The 14,023-nt window shown below is 44.9% G+C and overlaps 1 protein-coding gene across 5 annotated transcripts in view; it reads left to right on the top strand.

The window, feature by feature from the left end:
- LOC121548707 (1-phosphatidylinositol 4,5-bisphosphate phosphodiesterase beta-1-like) overlaps positions 1-14,023 on the top strand; it is a 224,841-nt gene that overhangs the window by 192,344 nt on the left and 18,474 nt on the right. Inside the window, exon 33 of one of the 5 annotated variants that reach the window (XM_041860243.1) lies at positions 3,180-3,204. The exons of the other annotated variants lie outside the window; for them this stretch is intronic. Within the exon in view, the coding sequence (XP_041716177.1) occupies positions 3,180-3,204 (25 nt within the window). The remainder of the gene's footprint in view (positions 1-3,179; positions 3,205-14,023) is intronic. 5 annotated transcript variants of the gene reach the window in all.

Here is a 14,023-nt window from a genome sequence, read left to right as displayed (position 1 = left end):
TGGGATAATGCTGTTGATGTGAGCCATGACCAGCCTTTCAAAGCACTTCATGGCTACAGACGTCAGTGCTACGGGTCGGTAGTCATTTAGGCAGGTTATCTTAGAGTCCTTGGGCACGGGGACTATGGTGGTCTGTTTGAAACATGTTGGTATTACAGACTCAGTCAGGGACATGTTGAAAATGTCAGTGAAGACACTTGCCAGTTGGTCAGCACATGCTCGGAGTACACGTCCTGGTAATCCGTCTGGCCCTGCGGCCTTGTGAATGTTGAACTGCTTAAAAGTCTTACTCACATCGGCTATGGAGAGCGTGATCACATAGTCATCCGGAACAGCTGGTGCTCTCATGCATGCTTCAGTGTTGCTTGCCTCGAAGCGAGCATAGAAGTGGTTTAGCTCGTCTGGTAGGCTTGTGTCACTGGGCAGCTCGCGGCTGTGCTTCCCTTTGTAGTCTGTAATAGTTTTCAAGCCCTGCCACATCCGACGAGCGTCAGAGCCAGTGTAGTACGATTCAATCTTAGTCCTGTATTGACTCTTTGCCTGTTTGATGGTTCGTCGGAGGTCATAGCGGGATTTCTTATAAGCATCCGGGTTAGAGTCCCGTTCCTTGAAAGCGGCAGCTCTACCCTTTAGCTCAGTGCGGATGTTTCCTGTAATCCATGGCTTCTGGTTGGGGTATGTACGTACGGTCACTGTGGGGACGACATCATCGATGCACTTATTGATGAAGCCAGTGACTGATGTGGTGTACTCCTCAATGCTGTCTGAAGAATCCCGGAACATGTTCCAGTCTGTGCTAGCAAAACAGTCCTGTAGCTTAGCATCTGCGTCATCTGACCACTTTTTTATTGACCGAGTCACTGGTGCTTCCTGCTTTAGTTTTTGCTTATAAGCAGGAATCAGGAGGATAGAGTTATGGTCAGATTTGCCAAATGGAGGGCTAGGGAGAGCTTTGTATGCGTCTCTGTGTGTGGAGTAAAGGTGGTCTAGAGTTTTTTTCCTCTGGTTGCACATTTAACATGCTGGTAGAAATTAGGTAGAACGGATTTAAGTTTCCCTGCATTAAAGTCCCCGGCCACTAGGAGCGCTGCATCTGGATGAGCGTTTTCCTGTTGATTTATGGCCTTGTACAACTCATTCAGTGCAATCTTAATGCCAGCATTGGTTTGTGGTGGTAAATAGACAGCTATGAAAAATATAGATGAAAACTCTCTTGGTAAATAGTGTGGTCTACAGCTTATCATAAGATACTCTACCTCAGGCGAGCAAAACCTCGAGACTTCCTTAGTATTTGATTTTGTGCACCAGCTGTTGTTTAAAAATATACACAGACCGCCACCCCTTGTCTTACCGGAGTCAGCCGTTCTATCCTGCCGATGTAGCGTATAGCCCGCTAGCTGAATGATATCCATGTCGTCGTTCAGCCACGACTCGGTGAAACATAAGATATTACAGTTTTTAATGTCCCGTTGGTAGGATAACCGTAATCTTAAGTCATCCAATTTATTTTCAAATGATTGAACGTTGGCTAATAGGATTGATGGAAGAGGCAGTTTACTCGCTCGCCGTCGGATCCTTACAAGGCACCCCGATCTACGTCCACGATATCTCCGTCTCTTCCTCACGCGAATGACGGGGATTTGGGCCTTGTCGGGTGTCTGTATGATATCCTTCGCGGCCGCCTCGTTGAAGAAAAAATCTTCGTCCAATACGAGGTGAGTAATCGCTGTCCTGATATCCAGAAGCTCTTTTTGGTTATAAGAGACGATGGCAGAAACATTATGTACAAAATAAATTACAAATAACACGGAAAAACACACATAATAGTACAATTGGTTAGAGGGCTGTAAAACGGCAGCCATCTTCTCCGGCGCTGTCTCTCTGATCATGCATGTTTCAGTGTTACTTGCCTCGAAGCGAGCATAGAAGTAATTTAGCTCGTCTGGGAAGGCTTGTGTCACTGGGCAGCTCGCGGCTGTGCTTCCCTTTGTAGTCTGTAATAGTTTGCAAGCCCTGCCACATCCGACGAGCGTTGGAGCCGGTGTAGTACGATTCGATCTTAGTCCTGCTTTGCCTGTTTGATGGTTCGTCAGAGGGCATAGCGGGATTTCTTATAAGCTTCCGGGTTAGAGTCCCGCTCCTTGAAAGCGGCAGCTCTACCCTTTAGCTCAGTGCGGATGTTGCTTGTAATCCATGGCTTCTGGTTGGGGTATGTACGTACAGTCACTGTGGGGACGACGTCATCGATACACTTATTGATGAAGCCAGTGACTGATGTGGTGTACTCCTCAATGCCATCGGAAGAATCCCGGAACATATTCCAGTCTGTGCTAGCAAAACAGTCCTGTAGCTTAGCATCTGCTTCATCTGACCACTTTTTTATTGACCGAGTCACTGGTGCTTCCTGCTTTAGTTTTTGCTTGTAAGCAGGAATCAGGAGGATAGAATTATGGTCAGATTTTCCAAATGGATGCGAGGGAGAGCTTTTTACGCGTCTCTGTGTGTGGAGTAAAGGTGGTCTAGAGTTTTTTTCCCCTCTGGTTGCACATTTAACTTGCTGGTAGAAATGAGGTAAAACGGATTTAAGTTTCCCTGCATTAAAGTCCCCGGCCACTAGAAGCGCCGCCTCTGGATGAGCGTTTTCCTGTTTGCTTATGGCTGTATACAGTTCATTGAGTGCGGTCTTAGTGCCAGCATCGTTTTGTGGTGGTAAATAGACAGCTACGAAGAATATAGATGAAAACTCTCTTGGTAGATAGTGTGGTCTACAGTTTATCAATATAACTCTACCTCAGGCGAGCAAAACCTTGAGACTTCCGTAGATATTGTGCACCAGCTGTTGTTTACAAATATACATAGACCGCCACCCCTTGTCTTACCAGAGGCTGCTGTTCTATCCTGCCGATACAGTGTATAACCTGCCAGCTGTATGTTATTCATGTCATCGTTCAGCCACGACTCAGTGAAACGTAAGATATTACAGTTTTTAATGTCCCGTTGTAAGTTGACCAATAGTATTGATGGCAAAGGCAGATTAGGGTGACATTGTGTTTGCTCTGTTCAAAAGTAGTGCACTATGTAGGGAATAGGGTACCATTTGGGACAGAGACATATTTTCAACCAATAAAGGTTCCATTGGTTAATCATTTCCATCATGTCCATTGTTACTGTGATTGTAGGAAAGAGGAACCCCAGAGGACCAGGGTAAGACATTCTGCATCTGAGTGTGCATTAATACAGCTTCAATACTTAAGCATTAATAACAATGTACACTACCAGTCAAAAGTTTTAGAACACCTACTCATTCAAGGGTTTTTCTTTATTTGTACTATTTTTTAACATTTTAGAATAATAATGAAGACATCAAAACTATGAAATAACACATATGGAATCATGTAGTAACCAAAAAAGTGTTAAACAAATCTAAATATATGTTATACTTGAGATTCTTCAAATAGCCACCCTTTGCCTTGATGACAGCTTTGCACACTCTTGGCATTCTCTCAACCAGCTTCATGAGGTAGTCACCTGGAATGCATTTCAATTAACAGGTGTGCCTTGTTAAAAGTTAATTTGTGGAATTTATTTCCTTCTTAATGTGTTTGAGCCAATCAGTTGTGTTGTGACAAGGTAGGGGGGGTATACAGAAGATAGCCCTATTTGGTAAAAGACCAAGTCCATATTATGGCAAGAACAGCTCAAATAAGAAAAGATAAACGACAGTCCATCATTACTTTAAGACATGAAGGTCAGTCAATCCGGAAAATATCAAGAACTTTTAAAGTTTCTTCAAGTGCAGTCGCAAAAACCTTAAAGCGCTATGATGAAACCTGCTCTCATGAGGACCGCCACAGGAATGGAATACCCAGAGTTACCTCTGCTGCAGAGGATAAGTTCATTAGAGTTACCAGCCTCAGAAATTTCAGGCCAAATAAATGCTTCACAGAGTTCAAGTAATAGACACATCTCAACATCAACTGTTCAGAGGAGACTGTGTGAATCAGGCCTTCATGGTCTAATTGCTGCAAAGAAACCACTACTAAAGGACACCAATAAGAAGAAGAGACTTGCTTGGGCCAAGAAACACGAGCAATGGACATTAGATCGGTGGAAATTTGTCCTTTGGTCTGGAGTCCAAATTTGATGTTTTTGGTTCCAACCGCCATATCTTTGTGAGACGCGGTGTGGGTGAACGGATGATCTCCGTATGTGTATTTCCCACCGTAAAGCATGGATGAGGAGATGTTATGGTGTGGGGGTGCTTTGCTGGTGACACTGTCTGTGATTTATTTAAAATTCAAGGCACACTTAACCAGCATTGCTACCACAAAATTCTGCAGCGATACACCATCCCATCTGGTTTAGGCTTAGTGGGACTATCATTTGATTTTTAACAGATCAATGACCCAACACACCTCCAGGCTGTGTAAGGGCTATTTTACCAAGAAGGAGAGTGATGGAGTGCTGCATCAGATGACCTGGCCTCCACAATCCCCCGACCTCAACCCAATTGAGATGGTTTGGAATGAGTCAGACCGCAGAGTGAAGGAAAAGCAGCCAACGAGTGCTCAGCATATGTGGGAACTCCTTCAAGACTGTTGTAAAAGCATTCCAGGTGAAGCTGGTTGAGAGAATGCCAAGAGTGTGCAAAGCTGTCATCAAGGCGAAGGGTGGCTATTTGAAGAATCTCAAATCTAAAATATTTTTTGATTTGTCTAACACTTTTTTGTATACTACATGATTCCATACAGTGAAGGAAAAAAGTATTTGAACCCCTGCTGATTTTGTACGTTTGCCCACTGACAAAGAAATGATCAGTCTATAATTTTAATGGTAGGTTTATTTGAACAGTGAGAGACAGAATAACAACAACAAAATCCAGACAAACGCATGTAAAAAATGTTATAAATTGATTTGCATTTTAATGAGGGAAATAAGTATTTGACCCCCTCTCAATCAGAAAGATTTCTGGCTCCCAGGTGTCTTTTATACAGGTAACGAGCTGAGTGCTCCTAATCTCAGCTTGTTACCTGTATAAAAGACACCTGTCCACAGAAGCAATCAATCAATCAGATTCCAAACTCTCCACCATGGCCAAGACCAAAGAGCTCTCCAAGGATGTCAGGGACAAGATTGTAGACCTACACAAGGCTGGAATGGGCTACAAGACCATCGCCAAGTAGCTTGGTGAGAAGGTGACAAAAGTTGGTGCGATTATTCGCAAATGGAAGAAACACAAAATAACTGTCAATCTCCCTCGGCCTGGGGCTCCATGCAAGATCTCACCTTGTGAAGTTGCAATGATCATGAGAATGGTGAGGAATCAGCCCAGAACTACACGGGAGGATCTTGTCAATGATCTCAAGGCAGCTGGGACCATAGTCACCAAGAAAACAATTTGTAACACACTACCCTGTGAAGGATTGAAATCCTGCAGCGCCCGCAAGGTCCCCCTGTTCAAGAAAGCACATATACAGGCCCGTCTGAAGTTTGCCAATGAACATCTGAATGATTCAGAGGAGAACTCGGTGAAAGTGTTGTGGTCAGATGAGACCAAAATCTAGCTCTTTGGCATCAACTCAACTCGGCGTGTTTGGAGGAGGAGGAATGCTGCCTATGACCCCAAGAACACCATCCCCACCGTCAAACATGGAGGTGGAAACATTATGCTTTAGGGGTGTTTTTCTGCTAAGGGGACAGGACAACTTCACCGCATCAAAGGGACGATGGACGGGGCCATGTACCGTCAAATCTTGGGTGAGAACCTCCTTCCCTCAGCCAGGGCATTGAAAATGGGTCGTGGATGGGTATTCCAGCATGACAATCACCCAAAACACACGGCCAAGGCAACAAAGGAGTGGCTCAAGAAGAAGCCCATTAAGGTCCGGGAGTGGCCTAGCCAGTCTCCAGACCTTAATCCCATAGAAAATCTGTGGAGGGAGCTGAAGGTTCGAGTTGCCAAACGTCAGCCTCGAAACCTTAATGACTTGGAGAAGATCTGCAAAGAGGAATGGGACAAAATCCCTCCTGGTGGCCAACTACAAGAAACGTCTGACCTCTGTGATTGCCAACAATGGTTTTGCCACCAAGTACTAAGTCATGTTTTGCAGAGGGGTCAAATACTTATTTCCCTCATTAAAATGAAATCAATTTATAAGATTTTTGACATGCGTTTTTCTGGATTTTTTTTGTTGTTATTCTGTCTCTCACTGTTCAAATAAACATACCATTAAAATTATAGACGGATCATGTCTTTGTCAGTGGGCAAACGTACAAAATCAGCAGGGGATCAAATACTTTCCCCCCTCACTGTATGTGTTATTTCATAGTTTTGATGTCTTCACTATTATTCTACAATGTAGAAAATAGTAAAAATAAAGAAAAACCCTTGAATGAGTAGGTGTTCTGAAACTTTTGACCCTGCCTCTCTGTTACAATAACCCTGATGGTCAACTGCCCTCTACGTCTAAGCTCACCCCAACAGTCCCAAAGTACTCTCTGGCCCTGCCAGAATGGCCATTCTCTCCTCTCCTCTCCTCTCCTCTCCTCTCCTCTCCTCTCCTCTCCTCTCCTCTCCTCTCCTCTCCTCTCCTCTCCTCTCCTCTCCTCTCCGCTATGTACAGGTAGCTGGGTCTCCTAACCCCGTTGCCATGGTTTCTTCCCCCTCTTCCCCACGCTCAGTGATCTCCTCTGTGTTTGTGTGCATGGGGCAATTGCCTATTTTCTACCATGTTCCCTCTCTGAATACTCTCAAATCTATGGCTGTGTTGCTACATGTTTTGGTAGTAAAATCCATTTCTAAACCTTGCGATTGTACATGGAAATAGAAAGTACACTTTTTGTCCTGGACCTAATGAATTTTCTATATCTATATGAGGAGGTGGTAGGCAGCAGACATATGCTAAAAGAGGAGGTATGGATGATGTATCTATTTTCCTAATTAGTGCATGACAACACATATGAGTAGTTTGTGTGTTGACCACAAGGGGTCAGTCTAGTCTTGTGCATTAGCCTTGTAGCTCTTACCGGAGCTATATACTGTATTTATATATGTTCTAAATACATGGTTCTGGGTCTTACTACTGCTCTGCGCTACGGCATGTGGTTTTCTTACACTCACACATCCTCATTTCTATCTCAATTACATTTCCTACAACATGCATCAGGCAGAATGCTGTGGAACAGAGAACAGTTAAGCTATGAATCAATAAACAGTGCTCTTCTCATTAGCTATGCATGGTTATACTGTCTTGGCTGTAAGATGTGTTTAGATTCAACCACCTTCCTACAGTAGCACATCCTTCTTTCTCATTATTTCATGGTGTATGTGTGTGTGTGTGTGTGTGTGTGTGTAAGCGTATGGCTGTGATGATGTCATGTTTTCCCCAGTATCCTGTCGTAGCCTCTCCTTACATCACCGTCAAAATCCCCCAGCCCAGATATTCTAAAGAAAATTCTGTCTCAGCTTGTACTCAATCATACCTCCCGAGTCGTATGTGATTGTTACCTCTGACATGTAGAGGAAAGAGGAGGAGGTAGAGAGACAGAAAGACAGGGATGATAGAGTGATGATGAAGTGAGAGTTCCATCAAGGGCTAATGGAGGAGGACATGAGTAACTAGGATAGGGCTAATATGATGACACACACACACACACACATACATGCATACACACACACATACATACATACATACACACACACACACACACACGCACACACACGCACACACACACATTTACACTTACACACACAAACACACAAATATATATTAGTGATGGGGGTAAAAATCGATACAGTTCTATATCACAATATTATTTTTGACGATATTATATCGATCATTTGACTCCAAGTATCGATTTGTAAACAAAACAAAAAGATTGTATACAGTATACACCAAAAGTATGTGGACACCTGCTTGTCGAACATCTCATTCCAAAATCATGGGCATTAATATGGAGTTGGTCCCCCCTTTGCTGCTATAACAGCCTCCACTCTTCTGGGAAGGCTTTCCACTAGATGTTGGAACATTGCTGTGGGGAAACTAATGCCACAAGAGCATTAGTGAGGTTGGGCAATGATGTTGGGCGGTTAGGCCTGGTTCGCAGTCGGCGTTCCAATTCATCTCAAAGGTGTTCGATGGGGTTGAGGTCAGGGCTCTGTGCAGGCCAATCAAGTTCCTCCACACCGATCTCAACAAACCCTTTCTGTATGGACCTCGCTTTGTGCATGGGGGCATTGTCATGCTGAAACAGGAAAGGGCCTTCCCCAAACTGTTGCCACAAAGTTGGAAGCACAGAATCGTCTAGAATGTCATTGTATGCTGTAGCATTAAGATTTCCCTTCACTGGAACTAAGGGGCCTAGCCCGAACCATGAAAAACAGCCCCAGACCATTATTCCTCCTCCACCAAACTTTACAGTTGCCACTATGCATTTGGGAAGGTAGCGTTCTACTGGCATCCGCTAAACCCAGATTTGTCCGTCATACTGCCAGATGGTGAAGCGTGATTCATCACTCCAGAGAATGCGTTTCCACTGCTCCAGAGTCCAATGGTGGCGAGCTTTACACAACTCCAGCTGACACTTGGCATTGTGCATGGTGATCTTAGGTTTGTGTGCAGCTGCTCAGCCATGGAAACCATTCATGACGCTCCCGACGAACAGTTCTTGTGCTGACGTTGCTTCCAGAGGCAGTTTGGAACACGGTAGTGAGTGTTGCAACCGAGGAAAGACGATTTTTACACGCTTCAGCACTCGGCGGTCCCGCTCTGTGAGCTTGTGTGGCCTACCATTGCGCGCTGTAACAGCACTTACAGTTGATCGGGTCAGCTCTAGCGATGCAGAAATTTTACAAACTGACTTGTTGAAAAGGTGGCATCCTATGACGGTGCCACGTTGAAAGTCACTGAGCTCTTCGGTTAGGTCATTCTACTGCCAATGTTTGTCTATGGAGATTGCATGGCTGTGTGCTCGATTTTATACATCTGTCAGCAACGGGTGTGGCTGAAATAGCCGAATCCACTAATTTGAAGGGGTGTCCACATACTTTTGTATATATAGTGTATGTACATATCTACCCCAATTACCTCGTACCCCAGCACAAGCCAAGTTATCGTTACTTATTGTGTATTTATTAGTACTTTTATTATTAAGTGATTTACTTTTCTATTATTTCTCTATTTTCTTTCTCTCTGCATTGTTGGGAAGGGCCTATAAATATACATTTCACCTGTTGTTTACAAAGCATGTGACGAAAAATGTTTGATTTCGATTTGATTTGAGAAGACTGCAGTGAGCTTAGATAGTGAATAAATGACTGTCAACTTACAGTTTAAAATAGGGACACAACCTGATATCAATTTCCTATAAATACAAAACATTTACATTTCCCTTTTAAAAAGTGGGATGCTAGAGATGGTATTTACACACAACAGCTACTGTATAATGTTGTCTACCCATATTCTGTTTCCACTCCTCCCACATTCAACAGTACAGAGAAGATCACCTGCTCCTACATGTATAGATTACATAGGATGTGTATCACTGTCTTTAAGGGCAGGCTGTAGTTCACAAACATGTTTATCAACCAATAAACTGGATTTCCAATCCACTTTTGTGTATATACTGTACACACACACACCACACACACGTATACACATGCTCTCTCTCTCTCTCTCTCTCTCTCTCTCTCTCACACACACACACTCTCTCACATACTCACACACTCTCTCTCTCTCGCTCTCTCCCTCTCTCTCGCTCTCTCCCTCTCTCACACACACTCTCCCTCTCTCACACATAAACACACACTCTCTCTCACACACACACACACACACACACAGTCCTGACCCAGTTTCTCCTCTGGACTCAGAGCAGCCGCTAATGGACAGCTATAACCATCCCATGTCTGTGGAGACCCTCACATCTCTCACTGCGACCGCCCGCCCGGGTTAGCACCACGCTACGCTACACCACAACTGTGTGTGTGTGTGTATTTAGCTGGTCTCCAAATGACAGCAACATATGTGTCTCCTTGGCCATGCGGCAATCTGAGAGAGAGAGAGAGAGAGAGAGAGAGTGGACAGGGAGGGAGAAAATAGGAATAGTGTGTGCTAAAGGGAATAGGTGAAAATGAGGAAAGAAGGAGGGAATGAGAGTGTGTGTCCTCTGTCATATCTGTTTTCACTCTCAGTGGGTCTGCGTTCAAGTGACCTTGTCCTGCTAATTTTCTAATCAAATTGGCTTCACAACAACAGCACACTAGACTCTTAATGAGCACACACAACTTCAACATCACTCTCAAAGACACACAACTTCAACATCACTCTCAAAGACACCTACCTTCAACATCACTCTCAAAGACACTACCTTCATCATCACCCTCAAAGACACCTACCTTCAACATCACTCTCAAAGACACTACCTTCATCATCACCCTCAAAGACACTCACCTTCAACATTACTCTCAAAGACACTCACCTTCAACATCACTCTCAAAGACCTGTCGTTGCACCACGGGGGCAGTGTTAGAGCTGTGAATCAAATTGTATTTTTATCTTAATACTATTATCGCCACTAACAAGGTTGTACTTGCGAAGGTCATGGTATGTGGTAGTATTGCATTCCCTAATTGTAAGTCACTCTGGATAAGCGGGTCTGCTGAATGACTAAGATATAGCAATGTTATTGTGAACTCTGGGTCTGATTGATCTGGACCATAATCTCATTCTATATCTATAACATTACCTTAATATAATATGCCATTTAGCAGACACTTTTATCCAAAGCGACTTACAGTCATGTGTGCATACATTTTTACGTATGGGTGATCCCGGGGATCGAACCCACTACCCTGGCGTTACAAGCGCCATGACCTACCAATTGAGCTACAGAGGACCACAGTATTGCTTTAGTGTGGAGGCTATTATCATATGCACCTACACACTGCCCCAGCTGTCCTCCTACTTCAAATCAAATCAAGCTTTATTTATACAGCACATTTCAGACATGGAATGCAACGCAATGTGCTTTACAAGGAAAATAACAAATAATTTAACTGTTTTTTTGGCACTAATAATTTTGCTGTTTGAACACCAATTTCTCCAGAATTCTGCTTAAGAATGGAAGGTTTGAGATTGGCCGAAAATTGCTAAGAGCTGAAGAATCTAGATTACTTTTCTTCAGAAGGGTTTTCACCATAGCAGTTTTTAGTGCAGTGGGGAAAGTGCCAATGAACAGGGAGTGGTTAACAATAGCTTGCACTTCTTCAGATATGCAATTAAAAACTGTTTTGAAGAAGGAGGTGGGGATAGGTTTGAGAAGGCAGTTAGAAGGCTTAAGTTGTGATATCACTTTCCTGAGCATGTCTGTGTCAACCAGGGAAAATAAATCCATAGTGCCTTTGCATGGTAGGCTAGGGCACATATCATCCAACTTCACATCAGGTCTTGCTTGACTGATACCCAGCCTAATGTTGGTTATCTTATCTCTGAAATATGCCGCAAACTCATCATATTTAGATGTGGAGGAAAGTTCACATAGGTTTGCAGGGTTAGGATTTATTAGGCCATCAATGGTCGATAAGATCACTCTCAAATTATTTGGATGAATAGTGATCAAGTTATAAAATTGAGCACTCTGGCATTTCTAATTGCCTTGTTATATATGCCAAGTTACTCTCTCAGAATATCATAATGGACCTGCAACTTTGACTTTCTCCACTTCTGCTCTGCCTTTCTGCAATTTCTCTTTAATTGATTAGTTTCCTCAATCATCCAAGGGGCTCTCCATTTGGATGTGGCCTTTTTCAACTTTACTAGAGCTATGGCATCAATGGTTGCCCTTAATTTGCTATTAAAGTTATCAACTAAATCATCATACACTCAATAAAATCTGTAGCAACTTCAGAAGTAAGATAGAGTTTCTTAATAATAAACACACACACATAGTGCTGGGGCCATGGCTCAACATGCGGGAGCCCTGTACAGTCGTCATGGAAATGCTCATTCTACCCCCCCCCCACCCCCACCCCCACCCCTCCCCATCTTCTCCTCTCCACGACTCTCTCTGCAATCTTTTAATTTGAAAGCTGATGACTCAACCCAGGGATAGTAGCTGCCTGGTGGTGGTCTGGAGAAAGAGAGAGAGGAGGAGGGACAGAGAGATAGAGAAACAGCAAGAGAGAATGGCCCAAATTGATCCGGCTGTATAACTCCTGGTTCTGGACATGGTTTACTTTGATCTATAAATACTTTTTCCTCCATCCCTCTCTCCCTCCCCTCCCTCTCTCTCTCTACGTCTCTCTCTCTCTCTCCCACTCCCCTCCCTCACTCTATACGTCTTTCTCTCTCTCGCCATCCCCTCCTTCTCTCTATACGTCTTTCTTTCTCTCTCTCCCCCTCCCCTCCCTCTCTCTCTATACGTCATTCTTTCTTTCTCTCTCTCCCCCTCCCCTCCCTCTCTCTATATGTATTTCTCTCTCTCCCCCCTCTCTCTATATGTCTCTCTCTCTCTCTCTCTCTCTCTCTCTCTCTCTCTCTCTCTCTCTCTCTCTCTCTCTCTCTCTCTCTCTCCCTCTCTCCTCCCTCTCTCTCTATATGTATTTGTCTCTCTCTCCCCCTCCCCTCCCTCTCTCTCTCTATACGTCTTTCTCTCTCTCTCTCTCCCCCTCCCTCCCCTCCCCCACTCTATACGTCTTTCTCTCTCTCCCTCTCTCCCCCTCCCCTCCCTCACTCTATACGTCTCTCTCTCTCCCCCTCCCCTCCCTCTCTCTATATGTATTTGTCTCGCTCTCCCCCTCCCCTCCCTCTCTCTATACGTCTCTCTCTCTCTCTCTCTCTCTCTCTCTCTCTCTCTCTCTCTCTCTCTCTCTCTCTCTCTCCCCCTCCCCCCACTCTATACGTCTTTCTCTCTCTCCCTCTCTCCCCCTCCCCTCCCTCTCTCTATACGTCTCTCTCTCTCCCCCTCCCCTCCCTCTCTCTCTATATGTATTTGTCTCTCTCTCCCCCTCCCTCTCTCTATACGTCTTTCTCTCTCTCTCTCTCTCTCTCCCCCTCCCCTCCCCCACTCTATACGTATTTCTCTCTCTCCCCCTCCCCTCCCTCTCTCTATACGTCTCTCTCTCTCCCCCTCCCCTCCCTCTCTCTATACGTCTTTCTCTCTCCCCCTCCCCTCCCTCTCTCTATACGTCTCTCTCTCCCCCTCCCCTCCCTCTCTCTATACATATTTCTCTCTCTCTCCCTCTCTCCCCCTCCCCTCCCTCTCTCTATACGTCTCTCTCTCTCCCCCCCCCCTCCCTCTCTCTATACGTCTCTCTCTCTCCCCCTCCCCTCCCTCTCTCTATACATATTTCTCTCTCTCTCTCTCTCTCTCCCTCCCCTCCCTCTCTTTATACGTATTTCTCTCTCTCTCCCCCCTCCCTCTCTCTATACGTCTTTCTCTCTCTCTCTCTCCCCCCTTCCCTCCCTATATGTCTCTCTCTCCCCCTCCCCTCCCTCTCTCTATACGTATTTCTCTCCCCATACATCTTTCTCTCTCTCTCCTCCTCCCCTCTCTCTCTCTCTATACGTATTTATCTCTCTCCTCCTCCCCTCCCTCTCTCTCTATACGTATTTCTCTCTCTCCTCCTCCCCTCCCTCTCTCTATACGTATTTCACTCTCTCTCTCCCCATCCCCTCACTCTCTCTATACGTCTCTCTCTCTCTCCTCCCCTCCCTCTCCCTCTCTACGTCTTTCTCTCTCTCTCCCCCTCCCCTCCCTCTCTCTCTATACGTATTTCTCTCTCTCTCCTCCTCCCTCCCTCTCTCTCTATACGTATTTCTCTCTCTCGCTCTCCCCCCTCTCTCTATACGTATTTCTCTCTCTCTCTCTCCCTCCCTCTCTCTATACGTATTTCTCTCTCTCTCTCTCTCCCCCTCTCTCTATACGTATTTCTCTCTCTCCCTCCCTCTCTCTATACGTATTTCTCTCTCTCTCCCTCCCCTCCCTCTCTCTATACGTATTTCTCTCTCTCTCCCTCCCCCCTCTC

The sequence above is a fragment of the Coregonus clupeaformis genome, chromosome 33 (assembly GCF_020615455.1).
Source record: "Coregonus clupeaformis isolate EN_2021a chromosome 33, ASM2061545v1, whole genome shotgun sequence".
NCBI classification, from domain to species: Eukaryota; Metazoa; Chordata; class Actinopteri; order Salmoniformes; family Salmonidae; genus Coregonus; species Coregonus clupeaformis.
Note: the sequence above shows the minus strand (reverse complement) of the source record. Positions and strands in the feature narration are given on the sequence as shown.